This window comes from Tenrec ecaudatus, chromosome 10 (genome assembly GCF_050624435.1).
Source record: "Tenrec ecaudatus isolate mTenEca1 chromosome 10, mTenEca1.hap1, whole genome shotgun sequence".
NCBI lineage: Eukaryota > Metazoa > Chordata > Mammalia > Afrosoricida > Tenrecidae > Tenrec > Tenrec ecaudatus.
The window spans coordinates 51,136,675-51,163,963 of NC_134539.1; the positions used below are offsets into that span (position 1 = coordinate 51,136,675).

General features: G+C 54.2%; 1 protein-coding gene across 4 annotated transcripts in view; it reads right to left on the bottom strand.

Annotated features, from left to right (window-relative positions):
- The window catches only part of WHRN (whirlin), a 95,466-nt gene that overhangs the window by 14,976 nt on the left and 53,201 nt on the right, over positions 1–27,289 (bottom strand). For 2 of the 4 annotated variants that reach the window (XM_075560373.1, XM_075560372.1), the window contains exons 4-8: positions 11,084–11,286; positions 9,211–9,247; positions 7,629–7,841; positions 6,653–6,862; positions 4,227–4,259 (exon numbers count right to left, since the gene is read on the bottom strand). In XM_075560373.1, coding sequence (XP_075416488.1) covers positions 4,227–4,259; positions 6,653–6,862; positions 7,629–7,841; positions 9,211–9,247; positions 11,084–11,286 — 696 coding nt within the window. The remainder of the gene's footprint in view (positions 1–4,226; positions 4,260–6,652; positions 6,863–7,628; positions 7,842–9,210; positions 9,248–11,083; positions 11,287–27,289) is intronic. The other 2 variants (XM_075560375.1, XM_075560374.1) reach the window with 1 other exon arrangement.

The following is a 27,289-nucleotide window of genomic DNA, read 5'->3' on the forward strand; positions in this document are numbered from 1 at the left end:
TTGCAACTGCTGTTCCCAAGCTTGCGAAGCTCCCCCCCCCCCAAAAAAAAATAGTTCCTCCTTAAGCTCTTTCAGGTCTGAGCTCAGTGTTGTTTCTTGGCCATTCAATCTCTTCCTACACTCCCTGCCCCTGCATCTCCTAATGTCCCCCCCCCCCACCGGGCTTATTTTCCAACTTAGCCTTTCACCTCTTAACTAAGTGACATGCACAGTTACGGCACTGTGCTATTGCCTGTCATCCTGCTCGACTGGAAACTGCAGCCTGGGAAGGTCTCTTTGCTGCTGTTCACGCCTGCGTCCCCAGCGTCTAGAAGTGCACGCGGCGCTCAGTAAACGCTCAGCGAATACCCTTTGCAGAGTACGGAGGAAAGCGGGGAGGGAGGGGGATGAAGAGATGGAGACCCGGGTGGGTGGATGGAGGTGAACTGTGCCCCCTCAGAGCTCTGTTGGAGTTTGAAACCCTGTCCTACGAAGAGGCCCTCGTTTTCCAAGGAGGTTCTTGGCAGGTGTATCCCTTACGTTAACAGGGAGGAACTGGAATAGCAGGGAGGGCCATAGAGTAAGCCCTGGTGTGTTATTTTTTTTTTTTTTTGCCCTGGTGTGTTATAAAGGTCATAGTCACAGAAGCAGAGAGGGCCTGTGAGGGCACACCTACAACCAAGGGGTACCCAAATCCTGGGGCATCCCTAAGTCCAAAGTCCACCCCCAAACCCACCCCAGTCAAGAGAGGGCATGAGCTTAGACTTCCAGCCACGATAGCTAGGCAACAGCTGGCTTCGGTTGATCAAAGCCGCTGCATGGCCAGCCTCAGGGCCACAAGGAGACTTGGGTTCCAATCCTGACCCCGCCCCCCATCACTTACTAGCTGGACTTTGGAGAAGTCATCCTCCTCTCTGAGCTCTGGGATTCCTCTCTGTCAAACAGTGTCCCAAAGAACCGGACCCACTATGAGACACGACGTCCCTCACTGACCCCTAACACTACAGGGGACAACACTGGAGCCACAGTGTGGGAATTGTGCCCGATCTGACCCCACCATACTGAGTCAAAACACTAAGGGCAAGCAACAAAGCAGCAAGGGGAACAGTGCGACAAAGTCCTCAGGGAATACCAAAAATAGACTTTGGGCCTGGGTGTGACACTCCATCAGACTGGACCAGAAAACACTCCTAAAAGTCAACAAACAGATCGTGAACTATTTACAGGCTTTTCTTTGTTTTTGTCATTGGTTAGTTTGTTTTGTTTTCTTTTGTTGCTTTGTTTTGCTCTGTCTTGGTTTTTGTGCATATGATTATCTCTGCAGGTCTATCTAGATAAGATAGGCAGTATAAACAATCTGGAGGAGAAAACAATGGGACCCAAGGTTCTGGGGGAACATGGGAGGGGTGGGGGAAGGAAGAGGGTGTTCACAAACCCAGAGACAAGGGAACAATAAGTGATCCAAAATCGATGGCAAGGAGGGTTTAGGAGGTCTGGGGGGTTGATCAAGGGCAATGTAACAGAGAAGAATTACTGAATCCCAAATGAAGGCTAAGTATGATAGTGGGACAAGAGGAAAGTAAAAGGAAATAGAGGAAAGAGCTAAGAGGCAAAGGGCACTTATAGAGGTCTAAATAAAGGCATGTATATATGTAAATATATTTATATATGACGATGGGGAAATAGATCTATAAGTGCATATATTTATAGGTTAAATGCTAAGGTAGCAGAAAGACATTGGGTTTCTACTTAAGTACTCCCTCAATGCAAGAACACTTTGTTCTATTAACCTGACGTTCCATGATGCTCACGTTCCTGACACGATCGCTGAAGACAAAGCGGGTACATAAGCAAATGTGGTAAAGAAAGTTGGCGTTGCCCAGCTATCAAAAGATATACTGTTTGGGGTCTTAAAGGCTTGAAGATAAACAAGCAGACATGTAGCTTAAAAGCAACAAAGCCCACCTGGAAGAAGCACAAAAGCCTGTGTGACCACGAAGTGTCGATGGGATTAAGTATTGTGCATTAAAGAACAAAAAAAATCATTATCATAGTGTATGAGGGCGAGTGTGGAGTGGAGATGCAAAGCCTATCTGTAGGCAACTGTACATCCCTTTACAGAAGGGTCGGGGGAAATGAGAAGAGCCAGTCAGGGTGCAGTGTAGCACCAATGAAACATACAACTTTCCTCTAGTACTTTAATGCTTCCTCCACACCCCACCTCCCACTATCATAATCCCAATTCTACCCTACAAAGGTGGCTAGACCAGAGCATGCACATAAGAGCTGGAAACACAGGGAGTCCAGGACAGATAAAGACCCTCAGGACCAATAGTGAGAGTAGCAATACCAGGAAGGTAAAGGAAAGGTGGGGGGAGAAAGGGGGAACTGATCACAATGATCTACATACAACTTCCCCCCTGGGGGATGTATAACAGAAAAATGGGAGAAGGGAGACATCAGTCAGTGTAAGACATGAAAAAAATAACTGATAAATTATCAAGGGTTCATGAGAGAGGTGGGGGAGGGAGGGGGAAAATGAGGAGCTGATACCAAGACCTTAAGTGGAAAGAAAATTATTTGAGAACGATGATGGCAACAAATACACAAATATGCTTGACACAATGGATGTATGTATGGATTGGGATAAGAGTTGAATGAGCCCCCAATAAAATGATATAAAAAAAGACATGAAAAAATGATAAATGATCAAGGGTTCATCAGGGAGGGGGGTGGGGATGGGGAAAATGAGCTGATACCAAGGGCTTAAGTGGAAAGAAATTTTTTTTCAGAATGATGATGGCAACAAATGTACACATGTGCTTGACACACTGGATGGATGGATAGATTGTGATAAGAGCTGTAGGAGCCCCCAATAAAACAAAACAAAAGAACAGGGTCCCGGGGACATGGCTCAATCCTGACTCACTGTGACCCTCCCCGACAGAGCAGGACTCCCAACAGGCCGCCCACCCCCCCCCACTCTGAGAGCAGATCCCCAGGTCACCTGGTGCACAGCTTGTCTCACTCCCGTGGCCTCTACCCCTTTTCAGAGGAAAGCATTTCTTGGAACGTCTCTCCCTGGGCAGTGGAAGACTTTTGTGCTCTAGCCCACAGTCCAGGATAAAGTATAGAACCCCCTGACATTGCAGCCCCAAGGGGGGCAAGATGGCCCACATTGGGAAACACTGTCTATGGGGATTTGAACCGCTGCCCTTCTGTTTACCGGTCAAGCGCTTAACCATCGAGTCACCGGGGCTCCTTCAAGCAGATGCATTTGCAAAGCGTTATCCCTGTGCCACAGAGAGTCGATAGGAAGCCGGCTGGTATTACTGCTCAGAAGGCCGTTCGTGACGCCCAGGCCCTCTGCTGGGTGGTAGGGACTCCATGGGGCCTACAGACTCTGTCCTGCCCTCAGGAAGTCAGACGACATACAGTATAGAACACCATAAGATGGGGGCCATGAGCAAAGGGGAGCCTGGGACTGACAGTCACCCACTTAAGAGGATGAGGGGCATGTGCTTGGAAGAGGTGGCTGAGGGCTGGAACACACGCAGGTGATGACCAGGTGTCTCCACGGCACAGAAATGGCCAACCTCAGATGGAGCTCAGAGAGGTGAATCCACTGCCTAAGGTCGTACAAGAAGCCCTGGTGGCTCTATAAGGTTATGTGCGGGGCTGCCCGTCACAAGGTCAGCAGTTCAAACCCAGCAGCTACTCTGCAGGAGGAAGATGAGGCTGTCTGCTTTACGTGCTCCGAAACCTTAGATAGATAGCAGTGTTTCCTGAAAGTGGCAGATCCACCCCTTGGGGAATTCTGGAATGTTCCGGGGGACGGCCACAGCAGGCACCTCATCTGACCCTCGATTATGGGCTGTGGGACACATGTTTCTAATTGCCAGCGGGGTGCTGAGTAGTTTTATGAAAAGGGAGCGGCAGGCCAAACAAGTCTGGGAACCTATGCCCGATGGGGTGGCTGTGGGTCAGCATGGGCTGGGTGGCAGTGAGTGGCTTTGCTTCATGAGTTGGAATGGATCTTAGTGGCGGTGGGTGGAAGCTCTGGGGTTTGAGTATGGTGCAGGCTCACCCTGACACCTGAAAACACCTGCCGAAGCAGGGAGCCCCAAGGGCCCAGCCCCTCTGCAGGCTGGGGACAGACGGAGGGGCAGCAGGGTGGGCCGCAGCCCCTGACCTTTGCCCCTAGCCAGGGAACTCCCACAGCGCCGCCCCAGCAGGAAGGACGGTACCTCCATCAGGTCTATAAGCCACAGCAGCCGCTCCTGGGGAGGAAGGGTGGGCACAAAAGGCAAAAAGAAGAGTACATAAAATAAACATGGGGGTGAGGGCATCACCTACCCCCCCCCACACACACACTGGCACACAAAGGCAAAATGAACACACCGTGCCAAGCCCCTTTCCAGTTTTCTGTGACCGTAGCAGGGGCAAGAAGACCCTGGCACCCCAGCCAGCGCCTTCACTCTGCCTGCCCCCTGGAAGGACACTGGGGGCCCAGCGCCTCTGAAGAAATGGTACTTGTCCCTGAGGAGGGCTGTGGAGCATGGTCAACCACCTAGGGGCCACCCTGGGGCTGCCTGGCAGGCAGAGCTGGGACTGGATTCCCATTTGGCTCAGAGCAGGAGAGAGACTGGGTGCAAGATCACAACCCCCCCATGAAGTGCCCCCAATGTGGTGTCTGCAGAGAGGGGGCCTCCACCAGAGAAGGGCGGAGCTTAGCAGGGAGGGGCACGCCCAAAGGGGCAGAGCAGGCCAAAGTCTGACAGTGCACCCCAGGGGGCTGTGCATGCCGAAGGCACCAGGTGGGGGGCAAGGGAGGGGACAGTGGTGGTCAGAGAGGGTCTGGTAGTCCCTCTGCCCAATGCTTTCCGCAAGTCTCCATGTGAGCAGCATAAATACCCAGGGATTTTCCCCAGCCAGGTTGGGTCAGAAAGAACAGGAAGGGAGAGACAGAGAGGAAAAAGAAGAGCTGATATCAAGGGCTCAAGTAGAAAGAAAATGTTTTGGAAATGATGATGGCAGTATGTACAAATGTGCTTGATGCAATGGGTGTATGGAATGTTATAAAAGCTGTAAGAGCCCCCCCCCCCCAAAAAATGACTTAAAAACAACAACAGGGAGATAGCCTGGCACCTGTTGGTGCTCCCTTAGCCTGGAACACAGGTGTGCTCACATGCCATCTCCCCCAGCACCTGTGGGCACAGTGGTAAGGCCCCAAGGCAGGTGAGGAAACTGAGGTACAGCATGAAGCTGTAGCTTCTGTTGACATGCTGCTCCTGCAGCTGGTCCTGATGTCTCCTAGACCCCACCTCCAGCCCATCCCAGGGACAACGTGCTACCTGGGGCCCGCCCGCTGCCCTCTCAGCAGAAGTGGGAGAAGGGGCTCCGGGACCACCCCTCCCACGGTCTCTAAACACCCCATGGCCTTGCTGAAGTCTGCCTTGCCCCAGACGCCCCAGCAGAGGCCCCTCAGCAGGGCAGGCCAACACTGAGCTGGTCCTGGACTGGCCTGGAGCAGCGGGTCTGAGGTAGGGACAGACCTGGGCTGGAACAAGGGGGTCACGTGAGTCAACTCTGGGGACTTCTGACCCGTGCCCCTGCCTGCAACCCCTTCCTGGCACAGGTACCCTGCCTCCAAGCCTCCTACCTGATCTGCCTGCAGGAGCCAGGAACCTGAGACCTTTCTCAGGTAGGAAAACTGAGGCTCAGAGAGGCCTCTGAGGCTAGCACTCCGCCCCCCCTCCACCTGCTGGCTCACACCCCCAATTCTAAAGCAGCCCCAACAGAATGATAGGCAGTCGCTCTGAGGTTTGAGAACAGAAGTGCCACAGAAGGCCCCGCGGACACAGCCAAGGTCGGGCTCAGTGGAGCTGGAAACGCAGGGGGAACTGCTCCCATAGAGTCAAACACAGCCCGAGGTGGGGCTTCGCCCCGCCCAGAGGCTTCTCTGGAGCCAAGTGGTGAAAAGGGTCCCAGATGCAGGAAACCAGAGCTGGGGAGACGGTGTGGGCACAGAGTGCTAGCCCCTAACTCCCAGCCCAGACTCTTTACGTCCACCACACAACACCCGTCCACGAATGACCGTGCCCACATGGGGGGCAAGGCCTTCCACCTGTCCCTTTCTAGCAAAGGCCTCCTGGAGCTAATGTCCTCCTAGCTCTGTAGAGTTCATCTCTCCTGTCCTATACAGGTGCTAAGAGTCAGCATTTACTCCGTGGCAGGGAGTTTGTTTGTTTTAGCATCCTGGGGGCAGGTTTGAACCCTGGACTGTACCAGGTGCGTTCCCAGGGGCTGGCAGTTGGAGAACAAGTCAGGTAGGGGACACAGCATCATCACAATGCACACACCACTGCTACCACCACTGACCAACCCACTGAGTGCTCTCTGGGAGCCAAGCATGGGCAAACGGCACCTGCCCCTGCCCTCTCTCATTTGCTTTTCCCCCAGCCCCACCTCCCTGGTCAGCTGTCCTTGGGGTCCGTGCCTGGCATGCAGTGGACACTCTGTTGATAACTGATTTTATACAAAGACATGGAGGCTCCAGGGAACCAGGCTCTGGTGTGTGTAGAGCTGGGATTTAAACCCCACCAGTCTCTGAACTTACCCACCGGGTTGTCCTGCGGGACACAGGGAAGGGACAAAGTCAGAGGCGACTCACCCTGGCCGAGCTGACGGTGGTGGAGGTGCCGCGGCTGCCCGTGGACGAGGCTGTGTCACTGTAGGAGACCATGGAGTAGGTGTCGCCGGCTGCTGGGCCTGGGGCCTGCCGCGCCTTCATTGACTCAATCTCCCGCCTCAGCACCAGGTGGTCGAAGCGTTCCAGGTCTTGAGGGGAGATGGTGCCTCTCACCTCCGAGAGGAGCGAGAACTGGGGCAGGAACAAGCAGGTGTTGATCAGGGTCCAGTCTCACTCGCTACCCTCAAGTGGCCTGCACACTAGCTCTGCTGCTACCCTCCCTCCTTAACCCTCTGTGGCTCCCTATTGTCTGCCTCATTGCCCTACACACTGGGTCCAGTGTCATCCAACTCCTCCTTTCTTCTCTCTACCTGCTCTGCAATTGTGCTGCCCATGCATGATGGAGCTCCCTCAGCACACTATCACACCTAAGCGCCTGGCTGTCCATTCCATTCCACTGTGCCTAGAACAGCCTTCTCCCTGCTTGGCTCCAAGTCGTGCCCCCTCATTCAGCTGTCTTCCCACTGTAACCACTCCCGGCCGGTTGAGTCCTTCTTGGCTCAGCTTCTGAACCTCATCAAACAGGCCTCCACTAGAGCCCGGTCCTCAGAGCCGGCAGAGCAGGTCAGTCACAGGGGGTGAGGGGGGGGGATCAAGAGGTGGGGGGACGGACACCGGCTCCCATACAGGACATGCAGGGTTATCGTGGCCGGGACGGGGCCCAGGCAGTGCTCCTTAAAGGCGACTGAGGTCATTCTAAAGGCGCCCAGTAAAGCCTTGGAGCCCCACTCCCACGGTATGCTCTTTGTTCCCCTAGGAGTACGGGACTGCCCGTATCACTGGTCTTTACCCAGGGTTCAAGCGTGACTCCTAGTAGGTTCTCAGCAGAGGGGAGGAGGGCAGAGACGGGCACAGAGCTCAGCCCCCGCGGCCTTGCCAGAGGAGGGACGCAGATCACCTTGGCATGGGTGTTGAGCAGTTCAAATAGAGCCATGACCAGCGCCTCCACAGAGATGCTGCCCCCGCGGTACTCGTCCAGGTAGTAGGCCATCGTGGCCCGCTCCTGCTCCGTCAGCAGGTGTCGCGCCTGCTCCGCCAGCTGCACGCGCGTCTGGTTTCCCAGGCTGCTCAGGGTCACCTGGGAGCCGGCCGGCCCCTTGTAGAATCCTGGCTGCAAGACAGAAAGCCAGATGCCCCGGCATGCTGAGCAACCTGGCCCGACACTCAGAGATGGATGGTCTCCCGAAGGCACTCAGCGGTCCCGGTGCACACAGGAAGCCATGTGACAGGAGGGGACCCCACGACACAATTCCGAGGAGTGTTTGCTTCAACCCTGACAGCCTCTTCATATGCCACCTCCCAGGCCCTGGGAACCGTGAGGAGGGCAGACACTACTAGCATCACGGGCTCTGTCGCATCTCTCAACATCAGTGTCTCCTGTGCCTGAAATGACAGGTGCCCAAACCAGGTGCCGTCGAGTCGATTGCAACTCCTGGAGCCCCGGGGTGTGCCCAGGCAGAACTAGCCTCGGCAGGCATTGGACATCCGAATCTTCAGAAGCAGACTGTCAAGTCTTTGAGCAGACTCCCGGCTATAACCTTGGGGTCAGCAGCCGAAGGCACTGCGCGTTTGCACCCCTCGGGGACTCTGGGGATAACCACAGCACACACAGGGCCGCTACCAGTCAGAATGGACTGGGTCTGGATTTCTTTCCCAAGTACAGTTCAAACCTGCATGGACACTGCCCACCCTTTCCCGCCACTGCCTCTACCATCCGCAGCCTGGTCTGAGATGCCCTGCAGACTCCCCTCCGGGCCCTGAGGGTCCTTTGTGCCATCCACACAATGATTCCATAGCAGAGCGTGGTGGAAATGATCTTGTGCATCGCCTGTCCTGTTCTGGTCCTCCCCTGCAGAGAGCCCAGCCAGCCCCACAGAGCCACCATGGCCCACAGAGCCCGAGATCTGCCCTGGACTACCTCGGTCAGCACCCTGCTCCTACCTCCTCACCCCACCCACTCTCCTTCCTTCCTCCCAACTGGTCAAGCTCTTCCCCTGCCTCAGGGTTCTCCCACAGCCTTTCCCCTCCCTCCCTCCCCCAGTTTGACCTCACTGACTTGGGGTAAACAATCAGTTGGAGCACAAATACCAATGTCACGACCCCATAGTGGCCTTCTTCCTCTCTCCAACTCTCCCCTGACCTCATCTAGAGTAGGTATCTCACCTGTAATCTCTCGTACATCCAAGCCCCGGGTCTCGATGGCACATGCATCCTTTGTAATTGGTTCGGTGCTATTTATGGGCTTGTTTTGCTCTATGGGGCTTCTGCACAAGGGCGGGCACTGGACCTGCTGGGTTCTGTTCCTTGCTGTTACCCTGGGACCTGGGGCGACGCCCGGGGCACGGCAAGCTCTCACAGACACGTGGCAAAGGGAGCGCCCAATGGGGCAGAGAGGACATGAGTGACATACACGCTTTCATCAGTTACATCAGGGGAGCTAGGAAGAAGGCGAAGGTACCCCACGGCGAGGAACATCCTACCTTGTTCGTCCCTTCTGTTGAGAGATCCCCAGGAAACCTATGAAGACAGACAGGCGTAGTCAGCTGCGGGTCTGCGAGGACCCACGAGGCAGGAGCGAGGGAGGTGCTAAGGCTCTGAGAGCAAGAGGGCCTTTGCTCCCCCATGTCCCTGAAAGATGCATGACCCTCATGGCCACTCACTTGCTGCCAGCTCAGGTCTGGGGGGATAGGACCCCTGGACAGACAGGGCACCTCGGGCTTCCCTCAAGTATGTAGACAGGACTTCTGGCGCCGTGCGCGGTGGCCCCTGCACCGTCCCAGCCCCAGGAGCAGGTGGTCTGCCAGGTGGCCTCAGGTTCAGGCCACCCCTGGGGTGGGCGAGGGCTCGAGGGGACTGGAGATCTCCAAGTGCCACTGCAGGGTGTGGCTGAGCTCCAGTTTCTCTGGACGAGGAAAGGTAGGCTCAGGCCATGCTCCAGCTTTTTTAGGCAAAAGCCAGAAACCCAGATTTCCACAGGAAGTCTAATGTCTTTTTAAATGCTGGCAGCTACATTCTTGACATTTATAATACTGCGCAGGTGGACGGCGGGCGGGAAGGGGAGGAGGAGAGGGAACTGGCTCTGGGTAGTGCTTGGCAGTAGACCAGCAGACCAGCAGTTGAGACTCTGATGGTAACTGGAAAGTGGCGCATTACATGACCAGCAACTGTGCAGTCACGTGAGCAAGGAGCCCTGGTGGTGTCGGGGTTACATGTTGGGCTGCTAACCACAAGGTCATCTCCATGGGAGAAAGATGGAGCTTTCTACTCCCGTAAGGAGTTGCAGTCCTGGAACCCCCCAGGGCCAGTTCTGCTCTGACCTCCGGGTGGCTAGGAGCCAGCCCTGGCTCAAAGGCAGGACACTTCTGAATGCAGTCACATAACAGTTCCATCCCACTGTAAGCCCTGCACCCAAAGAGCCCCCAGTATCCTCTGATCTGGGGAGGGGAGGGACTAGGAGCCTTGCTCCTCAGATGAAGCCACTGAGGCCCAGAGAGAGTTGTGCAATGTGACAACCACAATTAATGTCACTGATTTGTCCACAGGAAATCGGATGCAATGGCAAATGTCCTGTTACACAGTTACCACTGTGTGTGTGTTAAAAAAGGAGAGGAATGCTGGGAGAGTGGAGGGTGAGTGGGTTGGAAAGGGGGAACTGATTACAAGGAGCCACATGTGACCTCTTCCCTGGGAGAGGGACAGCAGAGAAGGGGGGAAGGGAGACCCCGAATAGGGCAAGATATGACAAAATAACGAGGTATAAATTACCAAGGGCATATGAGGGAGGGGGGAAAAGGGAGGGAGGGGGGAAAAAAAAAAGAGGACCTGATGCAAGGGGCTTAAGTGAAGAGCAAATGCCTTGAGAATGATTGGGACAGGGAATGTATGGGTGTGCTTTATACAATTGATGTATGTATATGTATGGATTGTGGTAAGAGTTGTTGGAGTCCCTAATAAAATGTAAATGAAGAAAAGAGGAGAAAAAAATGATTAGGGCAAAGACTGTACAGATGTGCTTTATACAATTGATGTATGTATATATATGAACTGTGAAAAGAATTGTATCAGCCCCAATAATTTGTTAAAAAATAAAAAATAATTTAAAAAAAAAAAAAAAAGAAAGTGAAAAAAAAAAAAAAAGGAGAGGAAATTAGGTAAGTGATTTGCCCAAGGGCGAATAAGGAATGAGAGGCCTGGGCGAGTCACCAGGGAGCATGCACTTCAGGTTGTCATGAGGAAACTGAGACTAGAAGGGGGCAACCATGTGCCCACGGCTGTGCTGCAAGGGGAAGGGATCCTCTCTAAACCTTAAGAACTCTGGGGCCCCGGGGCCCAGAGCGAGGAGAGTGGGCAGACCCTGTGGTGTTGGAGGTGGGCTCCCCAATCCGGGAGCTGGCGATCCATTTGGTCTCGTCCACGGTGGTGCGGGCATGGGGCAGCCTCCCCACGTCCTTCACCGTCAGGATGAGGTGCCGGGATATCTTGAGCAGCTTGACGGCCTCATCATGCAGGATGTTCAGGAAGCTCCGCCCATTCACCTCCAGAATCTGGTCCCCAACCTGCCAAGACCAGGGGAAAACAGTCACCTGGGCCATACCATCTCACCCTCCTCCTGGACCGCCGGCCAAGGACGTCGTCACCGCTCAGACAGGGTTACAGGTTATAGCCAGTGGCTGAGCCAGACCCCTGTCACTTCCAGTCCTGAGCCACGACCTGGCAACAGCTGTGAGGAGGTCTGTGATGACATTGCTAAGGGTCCCCTTATCAGGGAAGCAGCAGTCATCCGAGGCTGGACAGGGAGCACGGCGGTGAAGGGCAGGGAGGCAACAGGCAGGAAGGCAGAATCCCATATTCCCTTCACACTTGGACGCGGTTGTCTCCTTTTACTGCAAGCCTGGGCATCTTTACTGACTGTAAGTCATAAACAATTCCATTTATGAAAAAAGAGAATGAACTCCACTTCACCGATGGGCAACTCTCTCTGGCTTTTACTCTTATTCTGCAGCGAATCAGGGGATGGTGTCCAGAGTGGACCATCATGTCTACATCCATCAGCTCACACGCCTTCGACTCAACCCATCCACTGCAGTCTCCTCGGCACACCCTCTCGTGCCCCGCTTCTTCCCTGTGGCTCTTGTTCCCGTTCCTCCTCCTTCCCGGGCCACTTGGACTTTGTCCTTAGGTAAATGCTGCTGCTCCATTGGATCTTAAATGACTGGTGATTCTAACTCAGGTGGGTGTTCATTTCAAGACCTGAAGGGTGATGAATGGCCATGGTCTTGGGGGTCCCACCAATCTCGACCTGACCAGTAAACCAGTTCTCTGTTCCAACTTTGAGGGCTGTCCCCCACGTGTCTCTTCCACTCAACCCAGGATCTTCTAATGCAGTGGTTCTCAACCTTCCTCCTGCCGAGACCCTTCAGTACAGTTCCTCATGTTGGGGTAACTCCCAACCATAACATTATGTTCGTTGCTACTTCATCACTGTCATTTTGCTACTGTAATGAATCGGGTGACCCCTGTGAAAGCATCATTCGACCCCTAAAGGGACCGTGACCCACAGGCTGAGAACCGCTGTTCTAATGGGATCCTTTCAGGCAGCTGATGGTGGCAGCTGGGCACCATCTAGCTCTTCCCGTTTGGGGCTGGGAGACTACTGTTTGTGTGGTCCACGAGTCCTCTGGGCTTTTTGTTGCCATGTGTCTTTCCACTATCACTGCACTTCTCTCCTCCCGACAGGGAGAGAACAATAGCTACAGAGAAGACGGCTGCTCACGAGCTTTCCAGACTCCAGTTGCTACTCACTGAAGTTGGCTGCCAAGATGCTACTTGACCTTGGTCAACCCCAGGCCCAGCGACTCCTTCCTGCAAGGTGTTGATGCCTAAGGAGTGTTTCCTAACTTTGCCCCCTGCATACTCTGCCACTTCCTGGGGCATATTTGCAGCAAAGAGAAATACCCATGCATAAATATCCTCTGTCAAGCATGTATGGATATATATGTGCGTGTGGGTATACTCCCACTGATGTTCAGCCTGCCTGCCCATCCATCCAAGCGCCTACTTTTAGATCACCACGACTGCAGCATTAGGCCTTTTGACAGTCTAGAGCAATTGGTTTTTGAGAAGAGGGCTAAGTCCATTCGAAGGGGGAAGAAGAGTCTCTTCAAATAATGGTACTGGGGAAATCGGATCTCCACATGCCTAAAGATGAAACAGGATCCAGGCCTCACACCACATGCAAAAACAACATGCTTGAAGGACCCGAATGTGGATCGAAAGCCACACAAGTCTTGTCAGAATGAGCAGGGGCGGTGCTGTCAGGTCTCGTTTTCAACACCGGATTGTCTAATACTAATATTGAAGGCACGCACAGCAAAAGAGGAAAGAGATACAAGGGACCTCATGACAACGAGCGGCTCTGTTCCTCAGACCACTCCACCAGGACAGGAAGACGACAAGCTCCTGAGTTGAATGGGAGACTGCTTTTGAGAACCATCTATCTGACAAGAATCTAAGCAGCAATGTATATACAAAACTCGTCCGTGCTAACAAAAAGGTAAATGGCCTAGTCATAGTATGAGCATAGGATTTCAGTTGCCATTTCACCCAAGAGAACTTCCAGTTAGTCACACACACATGCGAGGATACCAAGTGTCCTTAGATATCTAAAAGAGAAGACAAAAGGGGAAACATCTCACTGCCATCGAGCCACTTCTGACGCACAGCCTCTCAGCAACCCTACGGGGCAGGATGTAACTGCACTGTGGGTTTCTGAGAGTGCCAACCTTCATGGGCATACAGGTGGGTGGTTTGAAAGTGCTAAGCTTGCAGTTCGTGGCCCAACACGTAACTCGCTGCACCAGAGGGATGCAAATCATTTCCCTCCCACCGGGATGGTGCCACAGACTGAATGCTCTCTCGAAGTCTGTGCCACTCTGGCGGGGAGGCGATCCTCAGTGCCCCGCTATTACGTAGTGACGTAACCGGGCTGCTGGTGGATTTATGTTCATGGAGAGGGAATGCAGGCACGGGCAAGATGGTTGTGTGTCTTCAAGCCTGGAATCAATGTCACCAGACGGCACATGGAGACGCCAGTGAGCCGGTGGACAGTCCCTTGTATACAGTCTCAGCGGCGGCAGCAACACGACCATTACACACAAGGACAGTTACAAACTGGAAAACCGGCCTCCTGCTGAAGCTGCTTGGATTTAAAGGAGGAGACTCCTTTAAAATAAATGCGACGGAAGCAGAGCAAGACGGGGCACGTCTCAAAGACTTGTGGCACGCTTAAACCCCAATCCCACTCCACCTCCCTGTCCCTTCCACGGAGGGGGCTGAGGCCTGGGTCACTCCCCGCCACAGCCTTGAGGAGGCCACCTCAGAGTGCCGCCTCCCCATGGCTGGCATCCCTTCACCCAGCCTCCCTGGCAGAGGGCAGCACATGACAATCCCTTGGCGTTGTCCCGGTGTTTTCAAAGCAAGACTCGGGCAAGGTAAGCCAAGCTGGAGTTTGGGAAGAAAAGATGAATTGACAAACGCTGAGAAGCAAACTCAGCCCGGTGTCCTGCCTCCTCCGAATGCCTCTCAGGCAGCAGGAGCGTTTCCAGTATGAGAAACGGTTCTAGACGCTTGGGGTTGGAGGGATGGGGGGTGGGGGGCAGGGGGCAGGGGGAAAGGGGTGGGAAAGGCCTTCCACAAGCACAGCACGCGGATCCCCGACCACAGCCGGCCAGCTGGAAGTGGGGGATTTATCTCTCTCTAAGACCCAGGAGCACGGTGGAAGGAACCCTGGGAGCAGCAGGAAATGCTCAGCCGACTCCGGATGGGGCATGCCGCCCCGCATCTGACTCCCTAAGATACCTGGGAACATCACTGATCCTTCCCTCAGAAAGGGAACTAGACCACCCCCTGCCTGCGAGCTACAGCAACGCCAGGAGCGCCAGCAGTATGCCCTGTGCTTTTGCACACAGGCCCCGAAGTCGGCCCAGTGGGCTCAGTTCACATTCTGCCACCCATTGGCAGAATGGATGTCTGTGGGTCATAGGCTTCTCTGGGCCTCAGTTATCACCTCTGGAAAACGGGCAGGACCAGGATCTGTCTCATCCGAATACAGATGCAATGAGGTAACGCGTACTGAGAACAGTGGAGGCCATGGGCTGCTTAGAGATTATGTATCAACACTTAACCCTGAGAAGCATCATCAGCACACAGTAACCAGGGGAACCAGGCCCAGGGTCATGGAGTCCATCCACTCTGACTCACAGCAAACCCGTAGGCCTTGTAAGTCTTCCTGGAAGCCGACAGCCTTGTCTTTCTCCTGGGGAGGTGGACTTGAACTGCTGACCTTGTGGCTATCGGCCCTACACTTACCAGCACCACCTGTGTTCCATCCCCATACAGTAAGTGCCTAGGAAACACCTGCCGTGTTTTCAAAAAGACTACGCTAATTCCAAAGCTGCTGCTAGGGCTGACTCACAAACACACGGTGGGTGCAGAGTGGGACCCAAGCTCAGCCCCCCTCACCCCCCAAAGATGACCACTCCACCTCTGCAGCGTGTCTCAATTCCATGCCCCACCTCTCCCTGATCCTCGGGCCCCACCCCCAGCTGCAGGTACCTCCCAACCCCCATCATACCCATGAAGCCCATACTATGATTCCCATTTTACAGACGGAAGGCTGCGGCTGGGAGGTGACAAGAACTAGGGGTTTGGTTTTGACCTTTGATCTGCCTACCTCCAAAGCCCCTGCTGCTCTAAGTAGTACCAGACCCCCAGTAAGAGAAAGTAGCCTGGCCTTTCTGGCTCGGCCTCGGCTTTGCTTGATGCACACAGTAGGTGCTGTACTCCTGCCTGGTAAAGGGACCTGAAATTAACTAGCACCGTGGTTCTCAACCTTCCTAATGCCGTGACCCTTTCATACAGTTCCTCATGTTATTGTGACCCCTCCCCCAACCATAAAGTTATTTTTGTTGCTACTTCATAACTGTCATTTTGCTACTGTGATGAATCAGATGACCCCTGTGAAAGGGTCGTTTGGCCCCCAAAGGAGTTGTGACTCACAGGTTGAGACCCACGGAAGCAGCGGAAAGAGGCCGAGGCAGCTTGGAGCTCCCTCCCACCAGAGGAAGTCGGCAAAGGACCCAGCACCACCAGATCCCTGCACGGAGCCCAGACGCAGCTCCACCTTCCCCGAAGGCAGCGTCTGTCCAGCAGCCCCTCCCAGCCTTCTCCTGAGCGGATATTGCAGCTCCAACTCCGAGCCCGCTGGCTGATAGCGGCACTGCCACAATTGGAAATTCAAATTCCATTACAGAGTTTTATTGCAATTATGAATCTTTCATAGTTTTCCATGTCAGGTATAAGACTTTAATGGGCTTTTTTTTTAAGTACGAGTGAGCGATGCCATTTTAATGAGACCACATTAGTTTTCCCAACAGTTCAGAAGTCAATAAACTCGTCCATACGTTTCTGAAGAAGAGGATGAAGGTAAATGCTAAGGAGGTTCCTGAAGCGAGCTCGAGGCGCGTTCTCTGGCTTAGTTCTCTGACAGGTAGAATTCTGCCAACTGGGAAAGCTGAGCTGGGACCGGCGGAGGCAAAGGCACGAGGACCCCACGGTAGCCCTTGCTCACTTCTGCTGCCTTCCTTCTTGGGCCCCTCCTGGCCTCTTCGACTCACAAGATGGGGAGCCTTCACCCCAAACCCTTCTGGTGATAGATGGAAAAATGGAAACCCAGGAAAAAGGGCCTCGTGCCCAAGGCTGTGCTCTGAGTCAAGGTCAAAGCCAGAGCTGAGATGCCAATTCCGAGTTCTTACCCCGGGAGAGGCTGCCTTCCCAAGCGAGCGGGGGCACAGCTGGGGTCGCAGGCATGGACGAGGGCAGAGGCACCGGCTCTCACCCTCCATGCAGGAGACTCAGGATCAAACCCCCGTGCACCTCAAGCACAGCCACCATCTGGCTGCAGGGGAGGAGGTTTCAGCAGCGCGTCCCAACTGAGACAGACTAGGAAGAAAGGTCTGGAGATCTACTTCTGACAATCAGCCCACAAAAACCCGATGGCTAACAATGGTCCACTGCCTTTGTACACTGGGTCACCATGAGTCGGGCCACCTTCACAGCAGCCAACAACCACAGGTGTGTGGGGGGCACACAGTCATTAGGACCAATGCCTGTCACCACCAACTGGCAGGTGCGCTTCCTCCATTCCAAACTTCACAAGCACCGCAGGAGGCGCACGGAATGGCCTTCCTACTTGATGAAGAGGCCCAGAGAGGTGAAGTCACTTGCTCAAAGGCACCCAGCCAGCCAGGAGCGGGGAGCAAGCTACAGACTCAGCCTGACTGCTCTTCAGGGTCCAGACTCCCAGTTGCCCACTCAGATGACGTGGGGGCATTCTAAATCTGTGTCAAACAACTTCTGTGACATGGGCAACCTCCTATGTCTGCACTGTCATGGACATGGGACATGGGAGCCGCTGCTACTTACATTGAAATTTATTCACACGAAATGAGAATTTTTTTAAAAGCCTTCCCTTAGCTCCTCTAGCTCCACATATGCAGCCGCACAAGATCGGGGTGCAGTGTGGCACAGCACAGCTCTAAATACTTGCGCCAAAGATGGAACCCCTCATCTCAATCTACCCCCCTCCACACCAGCCCCTCCTCGCTGCATCTCCCCATTCTCAGTGTCTAAGCCATCAGCCTCCTGGAACAGCAGATCCACCACCAGTGTTGCCAGATGTTACCCCTCCATCCATGAGGATCTTTATTCCACTCACTCTCCTACTCTGGTTCAAGTCACCATCATCCCTCCCCTGGACCACTGCCACGGCCTCCTAACCAGCCTCCCTGGCCCACACTCGCTGCCCCTCCAGTCCACACCTACACAGCCACCAAGAAGGCCATTGATACCGAGCATCTGACCAGACCACCAGCCTCCTGAAACCCGACTGTGGCTCCCAAGCCCCTGCTCTACCCGGCTGAGATGGGCCTGGTCTCACTGGTGTATCTCATGCTCTCTAGCAATGCCCAACACACCCTTGAGAGAGTATCACCTCTGACTTACACACACACACACACACACACACACACACACACACACACACGCTCCTCTGCTCACGACTTTCCCCCACGTTCCTCACCAGGAGGACTTGTAATTCACAGGTCTCAGTTCCAATGACACGTTTTCTGGGAGCCCTGTTCTGCCCAGCCCTTGGCCATCCCTGCCCTATGGTCTGAGCCAATGGAGGAGACATTCAACAAATGGCTGCCTGAATCGGTGCACGAGTTAATGCAGGATAAACTGAATTCATGAGCAGGTGTGGAGGCAAGCGGACTCATCAGCCTCCCAGGCCCAGCTCCCCCACCGCCACCTCTGCTGGGTTCTGCTGACTGGAGCCCTTCTCCACTGATGTAAAGGTTGGTCTTGACAAGGCCAGGGCATGTCGGGAGGCTGGCTGAGTGCTTGCGGTCTGGCTCTTGTGCACTGCAGCAGGGAAAGCCCATCCCAAAGCCAGGAAGACACAGAGCGCGAGTGTTGTTTTAGCTGGAACTGCCGTCTGGGGAAAGACGCGCATCTCTCCAGCCCCTCATTTTGGAAACGAGGCAACTGGATGAGTGGCAGAGAAAAGACGTCATAGGACCAGGGCCCATCGTGATTGAAGGCCGGGTAAGCATGGAACCCAGTCCTCGCCTGCTTCTTTCTGCTCCACAGACGTGTGAGAAGTGTGCGCTCCCCCGTGCACCGCGTTCTCCAACAGTGATCAGTGAGAGCATGTGGTCGAAGGAGAAACCCACCTGTGATGGCTGCAGGACAGATAGAACACACAGGGAGCAGCTGACCAAGGGCCCCGGCGCCTCTCTGTCATAGCGAACATAGCCTGGACTGCAGCCAGCATCAGCGAACAGAACTAGCTTGGAAGAAGTATGGCCGGGAGACCCCTCCGAGGTGTGGATGGCAAGACCTCCTTCCATGAAATTTGGACATGTGAGCAGGACGGCCCCGTCCCGGGAGAGGGAGGCCGTGCTTGGTAAAGCGGCGAGTCCGGAGGGAACGAAGACCATCAGCAAGAGGAACGGGCACTGTGGCTGCGGCAATGGGCTCAGAGGGCTAGGGCTGGCCGTGAGGACCACAGGGAACTCGGCAAGGCGTTCCTCCGTAGCCATAGGGTGGACGCAACTGGATGGGCCCCTAACAATACATGAAGGAACCCTCCATAAGTGGGGAGAAGGCTCCCTGTGCTCGGGAATAGCTTAGAGACCCAAGATGTCCACTCTCCCCAAGCAAGCCACAGGCCAAGGACCAGCCAGCTCAGAGCCGTGAGCAGTGTTCCATCACTGTGCATAACAGGAAACGGAGATTATTAAAAATGAAAAACCCACCGACTTTTCGGCACTCTCTTCCTTCTGTAAAGAATTCTTTATCTTGGTCGAAAAATCCCAAACCCCAGGAGCAGTCCATGAGCCATGAAAGACACACATGTTTATAAACACAAAGCAAAACAAAAAAAGATCTTTCTTTACAAAGGCCTTGCAACATGGAGAGGTTCAACTTCACTCATAAGAAAATTCCAAAATAGTGGAGAGCAAATGCCTTGAGAATGATTGGGGCAGGGAATGTATGGATGTGCTTTATACAATTGATGTATGTATATGTATGGATTGTGGTAAGAGTTGTATGAGTCCCTAATAAAATGTAAAAGAAGAAAAGAGAAAAAAATGATTAGGGCAAAGACTGTACAGATGTGCTTTATACAATTGATGTATGTATATATATGAACTGTGAAAAGAATTGTATGAGCCCCAATAAATTGTTAAAATTAAAAAAAAAAAAAAAGAAAATTCCAAAATAAAGTAATTATCGAGATGCCTGTTCCCCGTTATCATGTGGAAAAGGGTGGGAAATTTGGGTAGCACCAGCTGGTGGGGGCGACGCTGAGCAAGCTACGTGGGCCTTCATTTCTTTTGACTCAGAAATTCCACTTCTAGCAATTCTCCTTTAGAAAGACCTCCAAGATAGGAAAATTCACATGTACACTCTAATTCGGTCAATTCCCAACCAAAAAAGTTTATAAAACAAACAAATAAGCAAACAATCCCCCAATAAAAGCATTTGTTAATATCCTAACATATATAGTTTTAAAAGTAAAACTAAACCCACAAGACTGAGGAGAAATCCTTAAGCTGAGTACTATCAGACACAAAGGACTTATTTCAAATGAATAGCATCACCAGGCGGAAGTGGGAAAGGAAGGTATTTAACCAAGGGACTTTATTTTGAATTCCGGCTGCGTGATCCTCTTTAAAACTGCCTGTCTGGAATGGTCCTCAGTTTGTTTAAAGGCCTGGGGGGCGGGGGGGTGTCATGGTCACATGAGTTGCCTCTGAGTGGTGAATTCCAGGTCACTGACGCTTTCCTCTGCTTTTGCCATTTTCTGAGCACTCCAGATTGTACACGGAGACCACTACTGTCCTGGGCACAAAGTGGAGGGGGAGGGAAATCCTGAAAAGAAATATAAAGATGTGGGGGAGGGGGGATTGTTTGCCCAGCCTCCCTCACACCTGGGGTGTCTGCGGGGTGGGCCTGGGTCTCTGACCGCTGCGCCGCCGGGCCAGGTTGCAGACAGAAGCATCTGCTTAGGCCACCCAGCCCACCCTGTGCCTTCCAGTCATTGGGATGTGCAGCCCCTGCCCCCCCGCCCAGGCCCCGCAGCCTGCAGGCAGAGATAGGCTGGGAGGCCGTTATAAACTCCTTACACAGACCCTCTGAGGTTCCTGCATTTTGGCTCCTTTTTAAACCTTTCAACTGGGCACAGTCACTGACAATTCCACCGCAAGGTGGACTATGAGGACGCAGCCATTCCAAACCGGGTCTGAGAGGTTTTTAATGACACGGGAAGACACATGTGAAAAGCGTGGGAGGCAACATGGCACATGCCCTCCCTTTCACGGGCGTCTCAGGAAATAGATGGAGGAAGAGGGGAGGGAGGGACCCCCACAAGGTGCTGGCAGGTGGAGGCGACACGGATGTCCGTGCACTGACGAACGAACCAGCAAAATCAAAACCACACTCCCTGCCCGTAAGTCGATGCCGACTCACAGTGACCCTCCAGGATGGGGCAGAACTGCCCCTGCACGTTTCCGAGAATGTAACTTTTTACGGGAGGCGAAAGCCTGTCTTTCTCCCTTGAAGTGGCTGGTAGTTTTGAACTGCTAACCCTGCGGCTTGCAGCCCGATGCATGATGTAGGATAGATCTGCATGCAGAATATCACTGAGTCACGATGAGGAATGGACTGATATGCGTGCGTGCTACAGCATAAGCTGAGTGCGAACAGTCACACCGCACTCCACGATTCAAGTATGGAAATGCCCCACCTGGGGAAATTCACAGAGATGGGCAGGGGTGGGAGGGAGGGCTGGGGGGGAAGTGGCCAGAGGGCTCTATGGTTTGGGGAAGACGAAGAAATTATTCTGGAATTCACCTCCGTGGTGAGGGCGGCACAGACTGAAAGCTGCTGGACGGAACGCTGGTGAATGGATTTGGGGAAAGCAGCTCCTCTTAGGAAGCAAACGGGGGCCCTTCAGCTTCACAAATGTTAGCAGGTGCATCCTGCACCGACCCTCCTCCTGCTGTGATATTGGACAAGTCCACTCGACTCACAGCGCCCCCTGGTGGCACATCACTCAGGATGCTGCAGCCAGGACCGGGGTTTTGCAGGCAGACGTGCACACGCACGCATGCATTCAGGGGTTCTGCCATGCCTGGTCCCCATCAAGGTTACCCATCGTGTCGAGGAGACTCACAGTGACTCTACAGGACAGGGGAGAACTGCCCTCGTGAGTTTTCCAGACTACTACAGCCCAGAAAACAAACAAACAAACAAACAACCCTGCCTCTGGGGTAGCGCTACTCTGTCCCATGGGTCATTATGGGTTGAATGACCTTAATAGCTGGACAAAAGAGAGAATGAAAGAAGGTCGCCTCAAGGGTTTAAACTGTGGGAGAGCATCTTCGCTCCCCAACCCGCCCAGACGGCCCAGAGCCCCAAGACCCAGTCTCCTCCCAGCTGCCTTCCAGCAAACACCTTCTTGACTTACTGCCAGGACCCCAGGAAACCCACAGGCAAGGTGCATGCAGGACTAGCCAGCGGGGAGCCCTGGGGCCACTGGAGCTGGTCCCTCTCCCTCCCTTTCTCACCACCTCTCCTCTCTGTCCACTTTGGGGACACCCCACCTCACCACACCTGACACCCCACCTACAAGCCTCCGTGCCTTTGTTCCTGCTACTCCTTGAAGGTCCCCTCTCTCACTTCACTGTCTGCCCAAACCTTGCCTATCTAGCACCCCAACCTGACCATGCACGTCACAAAGGACACTAGGTAGGTGTTGACTCCTGCTAGCGTGGGCGGCACCGGCTGATGCTCCCTTCACTTCTGCCAGCCAAGGGAATGCCCTGCAAGTCCAACATGTGTGTGGGGGGGCAATCCCCCAAACTGTCCCTGCCACCCCAACCAGACTGCTCCCTGCGGGGGTCCTGGCACCACAGGGTGGGGTACTGGTTAGCAACGAGGGCTCTGACCCAGCCTGCCTTGGTTCCAGCCCTACCTCTACCACTTCCTAGAAACATGACCTTGGGCAAGACATTTGACCTTAGCTTCCTGAGATTTACTTTCTCACCTGAGAATGAACACCCACACCCACTCTGCCACTGAGAAAATTCTGACTCATAGTGACTCTACAGGACAGAGCAGGACTGCCCCTGTGGGGATCTGAGGCAGCTGTGTGTCTTTACAGGGGCTGAAAGCCTCACCTCTCTTCCACAGAGCAACCAGTGAGGTCAAATGACAGAGCTTGGGGTTAGCGTCCAAAGCATTACCCCTACGCCCCTGGGGTTCTTTCACCTGAGAACAGAAGACAAGAATGTCCCCTCCCTCACAGGGTTGTTGTGAAGGACAAACGCGCTGATACCTGGCACATCACAGATTACTGTGTGATATCAGGTAAGTATTACGGCACACCTTGAAAACCAAAGCCAACGTCCCGGCCATCGAGGCAATTCTGACTCACGGTGACTCTACACAGGGTCTCTGACATGGTGAATTCATTTTTTTAATTTAATCATTTTATTAGGGGCTCATATAACTCTTATCACAATCCACACATACATCAATTGTGTAAAGCACATTCATTGCCCTCCTCATTCTCAAAACACCCGCTTTCTGCTTTGGCTCCTGGAATCAGCTCCTCATTTTCCCACTCCCCACCCCTCTCTCATGAAACCTTGATAATTTATAAATTATTATTTTATCCTATCTTACACTGCCTGACATTTGCCTTCACCCATTTTTCTGTTGTCCATCCCCCAGGGAGGAGGTTATATGTAGATCCTTGTAATCAGTTCCCCCTTTCCGTCCCCCTTCCCTCCTCCCTCCCGGTATCGCCACTCTCACCACTGGTCCTGAGGGTTTCACCTGTCCTGGATTTCCTGCGTTTCCAGTTCCTATATGCACTGCTGTGCATCCTCTTGTCTAACCAGGTTTGTAAGGTAGAATTGAGATCATGATAGTTGGGGGGGGGGGAGCTGTTTACGAACTAGAGGAAAGTTGTGAGTTTCATCAACTCTACACTGCACCCTGAGTGACTCATCTTCTCCCCACTACCCCTCTGCAAGGGATGTCTTGTCTACAGATGGGCATTGGGTCCCCATCGCATACTCCCCTCATTCACGGTGATATGATTTTTTGTGGGGTGCTTGATACCTGGTCCCCTCGACCCTTTGTGATTGCACAGGCTGGTGTGCTTCTTCATGTGGACTTTGTTGCTTCTGGGCTAGATGGCCGTTTGTTCACCTTCAAGCCTTTAAGACCGACATGGTGAATTCTTTATGGAGGTAGACAGGCTCATCTTTTGCCCTTGGAGGCGCTGGTGGGTTTGAACAGCCAACCTTGCGTTTAGTAATCCAATGCCTCCCCCATAGCACCCAGGTCCCGTGTCTCTCCCTCACTAGATTAGCAGCACAGAACTGCCTTTGTGGATTTCATAGGAAATCAGTACCTGCGTCTTGGCTGCTCCAAATGTGGCCCCCGGACCAGAGTGTCCACGGAACCTAAAAGTTTGCTAGAAGTGCAGATCCTCAGGCCCCATCCTCAGCTTGTCTGAGGCAGACTGTACCTCCCCAGCTGAGCTCTGCACTATTCCAAGTTCACCCTGCTGCTCCACTAGCCCCAACCAGCCAGAGGTGCAAGTCCATTCCCTTCCCACAGAACCTGCCTGGGCTGCAGCTGCTCCAACGAACAGACCCAAACCACGAGATGTTCCTGAAGAACACAGGCTCCACCTGCCCCTCTCTCAGTCTCGGATACCCCCTGCCCCCCACTGGAAGCCCTTCTAAACCACCATGCTGAGCACCAGCCCACACTAGCCAGGAGGGGGCACTTCCTGGAGAGGCCGGGCTAGAGAAATGGGGCCGCCAGCCCTCAGCCCGCATCAACCACCAGACAACCAGAGGTGATGCCAAGTGCCCAGAGCAGGTCCCCGAGGTCATGGGGCAAGGGCAATTCCCTGCTTGTCAGCGTATTCATGAGCGGGACTGGGGCATCTTTTCCACCACTGGGTTATTATGCAGTCATGAAAACTGCAACACTTGGGGAGTCAGGATCTGCCCCGAACAAGGTCCCCAGGGGGCTGGTACACCTTGTCCAGTGTGGGAATCACTGCCCAAGATCTACTCCTCCCAAAAGCCTTCCCATGTGTCTGGGCCCACAGCAGGGGTGAGGCAAGGCTTACCAGTCCTTACTTCCCTTTTGAAATGGGATGGCTGGCTGATCCCAGAGCCGGGTAGCCTGGCTGATGCTCCTCCCCAAGCTATCTGGCCAGTGTCCGCTCCGTCCTTCAGGAGCCCTGGGATTAGGAGGGACACCAGCAGCCAGCCCTGCCCAGGGGCCTGAGGGTCTGCATTCTAGCAAGCTTTTAGGCTCGGTTGACACTGTCCAGGGGCCACACTTGGAGCAAGCAGTATGGCCAAGTGTGCTTGGCCAGCTCACCTTGCTGTGTGTGCCAGGGCGAGCCACAGCTGGACTCACCCCCCCCCCCCCTGTGGAAACTGAGTGCTGCCCTGTACACAGCAGTATGCCAGGAGCAATTACTGCCCTAGCAGGGCCGATTGAAAGGGCAGGCAGGGGGACTAAGCTCCTCAAACACTTGCATTTTATTAAAGATCCATTCAGAGGGCCTTTCAGAAAGCCAGCTAAGAGAGAAGATGGCTGGAGAATGGGGCCTCCAACAGAGAAGAGAGACTGAAGCAGTCACCACCCAGCGAGCGCCAGGTCTGTCTGCAGAGGCCACCTCCGGCCCCTTTGGGAGGGTGCCCACCATGCGCGCACACATCCCAGGTGCCGCCGTGGGAAGTGGTGACCACATGGGGGCGTGGGAAGGGGGCTTGCAGTGAACGCCCCACAACAAAATGCCAGAATGGATAACCAATTTACTCTCTAAACTTTCACCCAAAGCACAATAAATAGCTAAGACCCAAACCAAAGGCCTCTCTTGAGCAGCAGCTGGCCGAGGTGGCCGTGGCTGACAGCCCGTGTTTGGCTCCGTGCTTCTTTGCCGAGGGGGACAGCGCTCTGGGGCAAAGTGGGCACTCATGGGGACGCCTGGCTGTCAGATTGGGGATCTGTGCATGTGACCAGCCCTCAGAACACATCGTGGCCCTCCCTGATTTGCTTCTACTACCGCTGCTCCCGCAAGGGGGCCCTGAGAGTGCACTGCGTGAAGCTTTGGGCTGAACACCACAGGATTGGCGGTTCAAAACCACCACCTGCTCCTCGGGGGAAAGACAAGCCTGTCCACTCCCATGAAAACGAACCATCTCGGAAACCCTAAGTGACAGTTCTATTCTCTCCTATAAGGTCGCTGTGAGTCAGGCTCGCCGTGATGCAGTGAGTGTGATTATTGCTACCTGTCTATTGTTGCCTGAAGGATGCATGGTGGGTCAGTGATTGAGTGTCGGCTTCCAAGTGAGAGATGAGTGGCTTGAGCCCACCAGCCGCTCCACAGTCGACTTGGGAAAGCCCCCAATCTTGGAGACCTGTGGAGCTGCTCAACTGCCTTCATGGGCTCGCCCAGAGTTGCAAGTGACCCAACAGCAAAGGGTTTGTGGTTTGTGGCTGCTTGTGTTTCTATCATGGCCTCACGGCTGCCATGACGGCAGATGTGCAGAGGCAGCATGTGGCCGGGGGCTCCCTGCCGGAGCAGTCAGTACCCGGTGCTATGGGGCTGTTACTATCATGAAGATTCCAGGCAGATCCCAGGGCCAGGGCCAGAAAGAGCCCTCTGTCTGCACATCCAGGGTGAGGACTCTGCCCTTGTTCTCCCCCCAACCCAAACCCCAACCTCCATCCCCATCTGACCTCTAAAGAGCCCAATGGGGTTGGCCAGGGAAGAGGGCAACCTGGGAAAGACCCTGGAAAGAGACTTCTGTGGCCAAGCTTAGAGCAACCAGACCCCCTACCTACTAGCTGCGTGACCTCAGGCAAGTCACACTACCTTCCTGGGCCTCGGTTGCTCCATCTCTAAAATGGGCACAGTACCAGTGCCTCCCCCTCCGGGAAGACCCAATGGCTCCCTTCAGGCACCGCACTCTCTGGGTTACACATTGGCTCCGAGGGAACCCTCCCCAGATGCTGCCGGAACCCAGCGCTACCTCACTGTGAATGAGCAGTAACTAGAGGGCGCTGCCCAGGGTGACGGCCGATGGTGACAGCCCTCCAGCATACCGGCCTGCACTGTTGCACACGCTGGCCTCTCGCCACGCTTTCACACACCTTCCCACGGCCATGGCCTGATCCTCCAGGGTCCAAGCACAGGAGCAGCATGTATGGCAACATCAGGCAGGTGCCACTGATGTGCAAGGCTGCCAGGTGCCCCCTGCCCAGGTTTATTTCTTCTACTGCAAAAAGCAGGGCTATAAGGCCCGGGGGTGAGAGGGTGGATCTGGAGCCGATTCCCACCCAGGCTCTGCCACGTGTTTGCTGGGAGCCCTGGAGTAGATGGAAACCCCTCTGCACCCAACTTGGCTCCTCCTCGAATAAAGGCAAGCCTGGCATCTCCTGCAGGGATGGTAGCCCATGCTTGCCGTAGTCCCCAGCCCAGAATGAGTCACTCAGAGGGTGGTGGGTGGCCACATCGTGTCTCCCACCATCACATCCCGCCCGGGCAGCTTCTGTCTCCCCCTCCATCCTCCCCGCTCGGCCTCATTTCCATGTAGGGCACTGAGCAGCTGCAAACACATGCCATGGTGGCACAGATGGCAGCACCCAGTACCTGCCCCCCCAATGCCTGTGGCGCTCCAGCCATGCCATCCACAGCCCTGGGGTGCCGGCAGGGCCACGGCCACCCCCTCTGCCACCCAGCACACAGAGGTCTCTCCAGACCCGGCTCCAAGAACAGGAACCAGCAGGAGGGGAGTCAGGAGACACTGCATGGCTTCTGCTTCCCATGTTCCCTTGCATCACCAGCAGACAATGGCCTACAGGACCACCCAGGTCTGAGGGTGTCCAGCC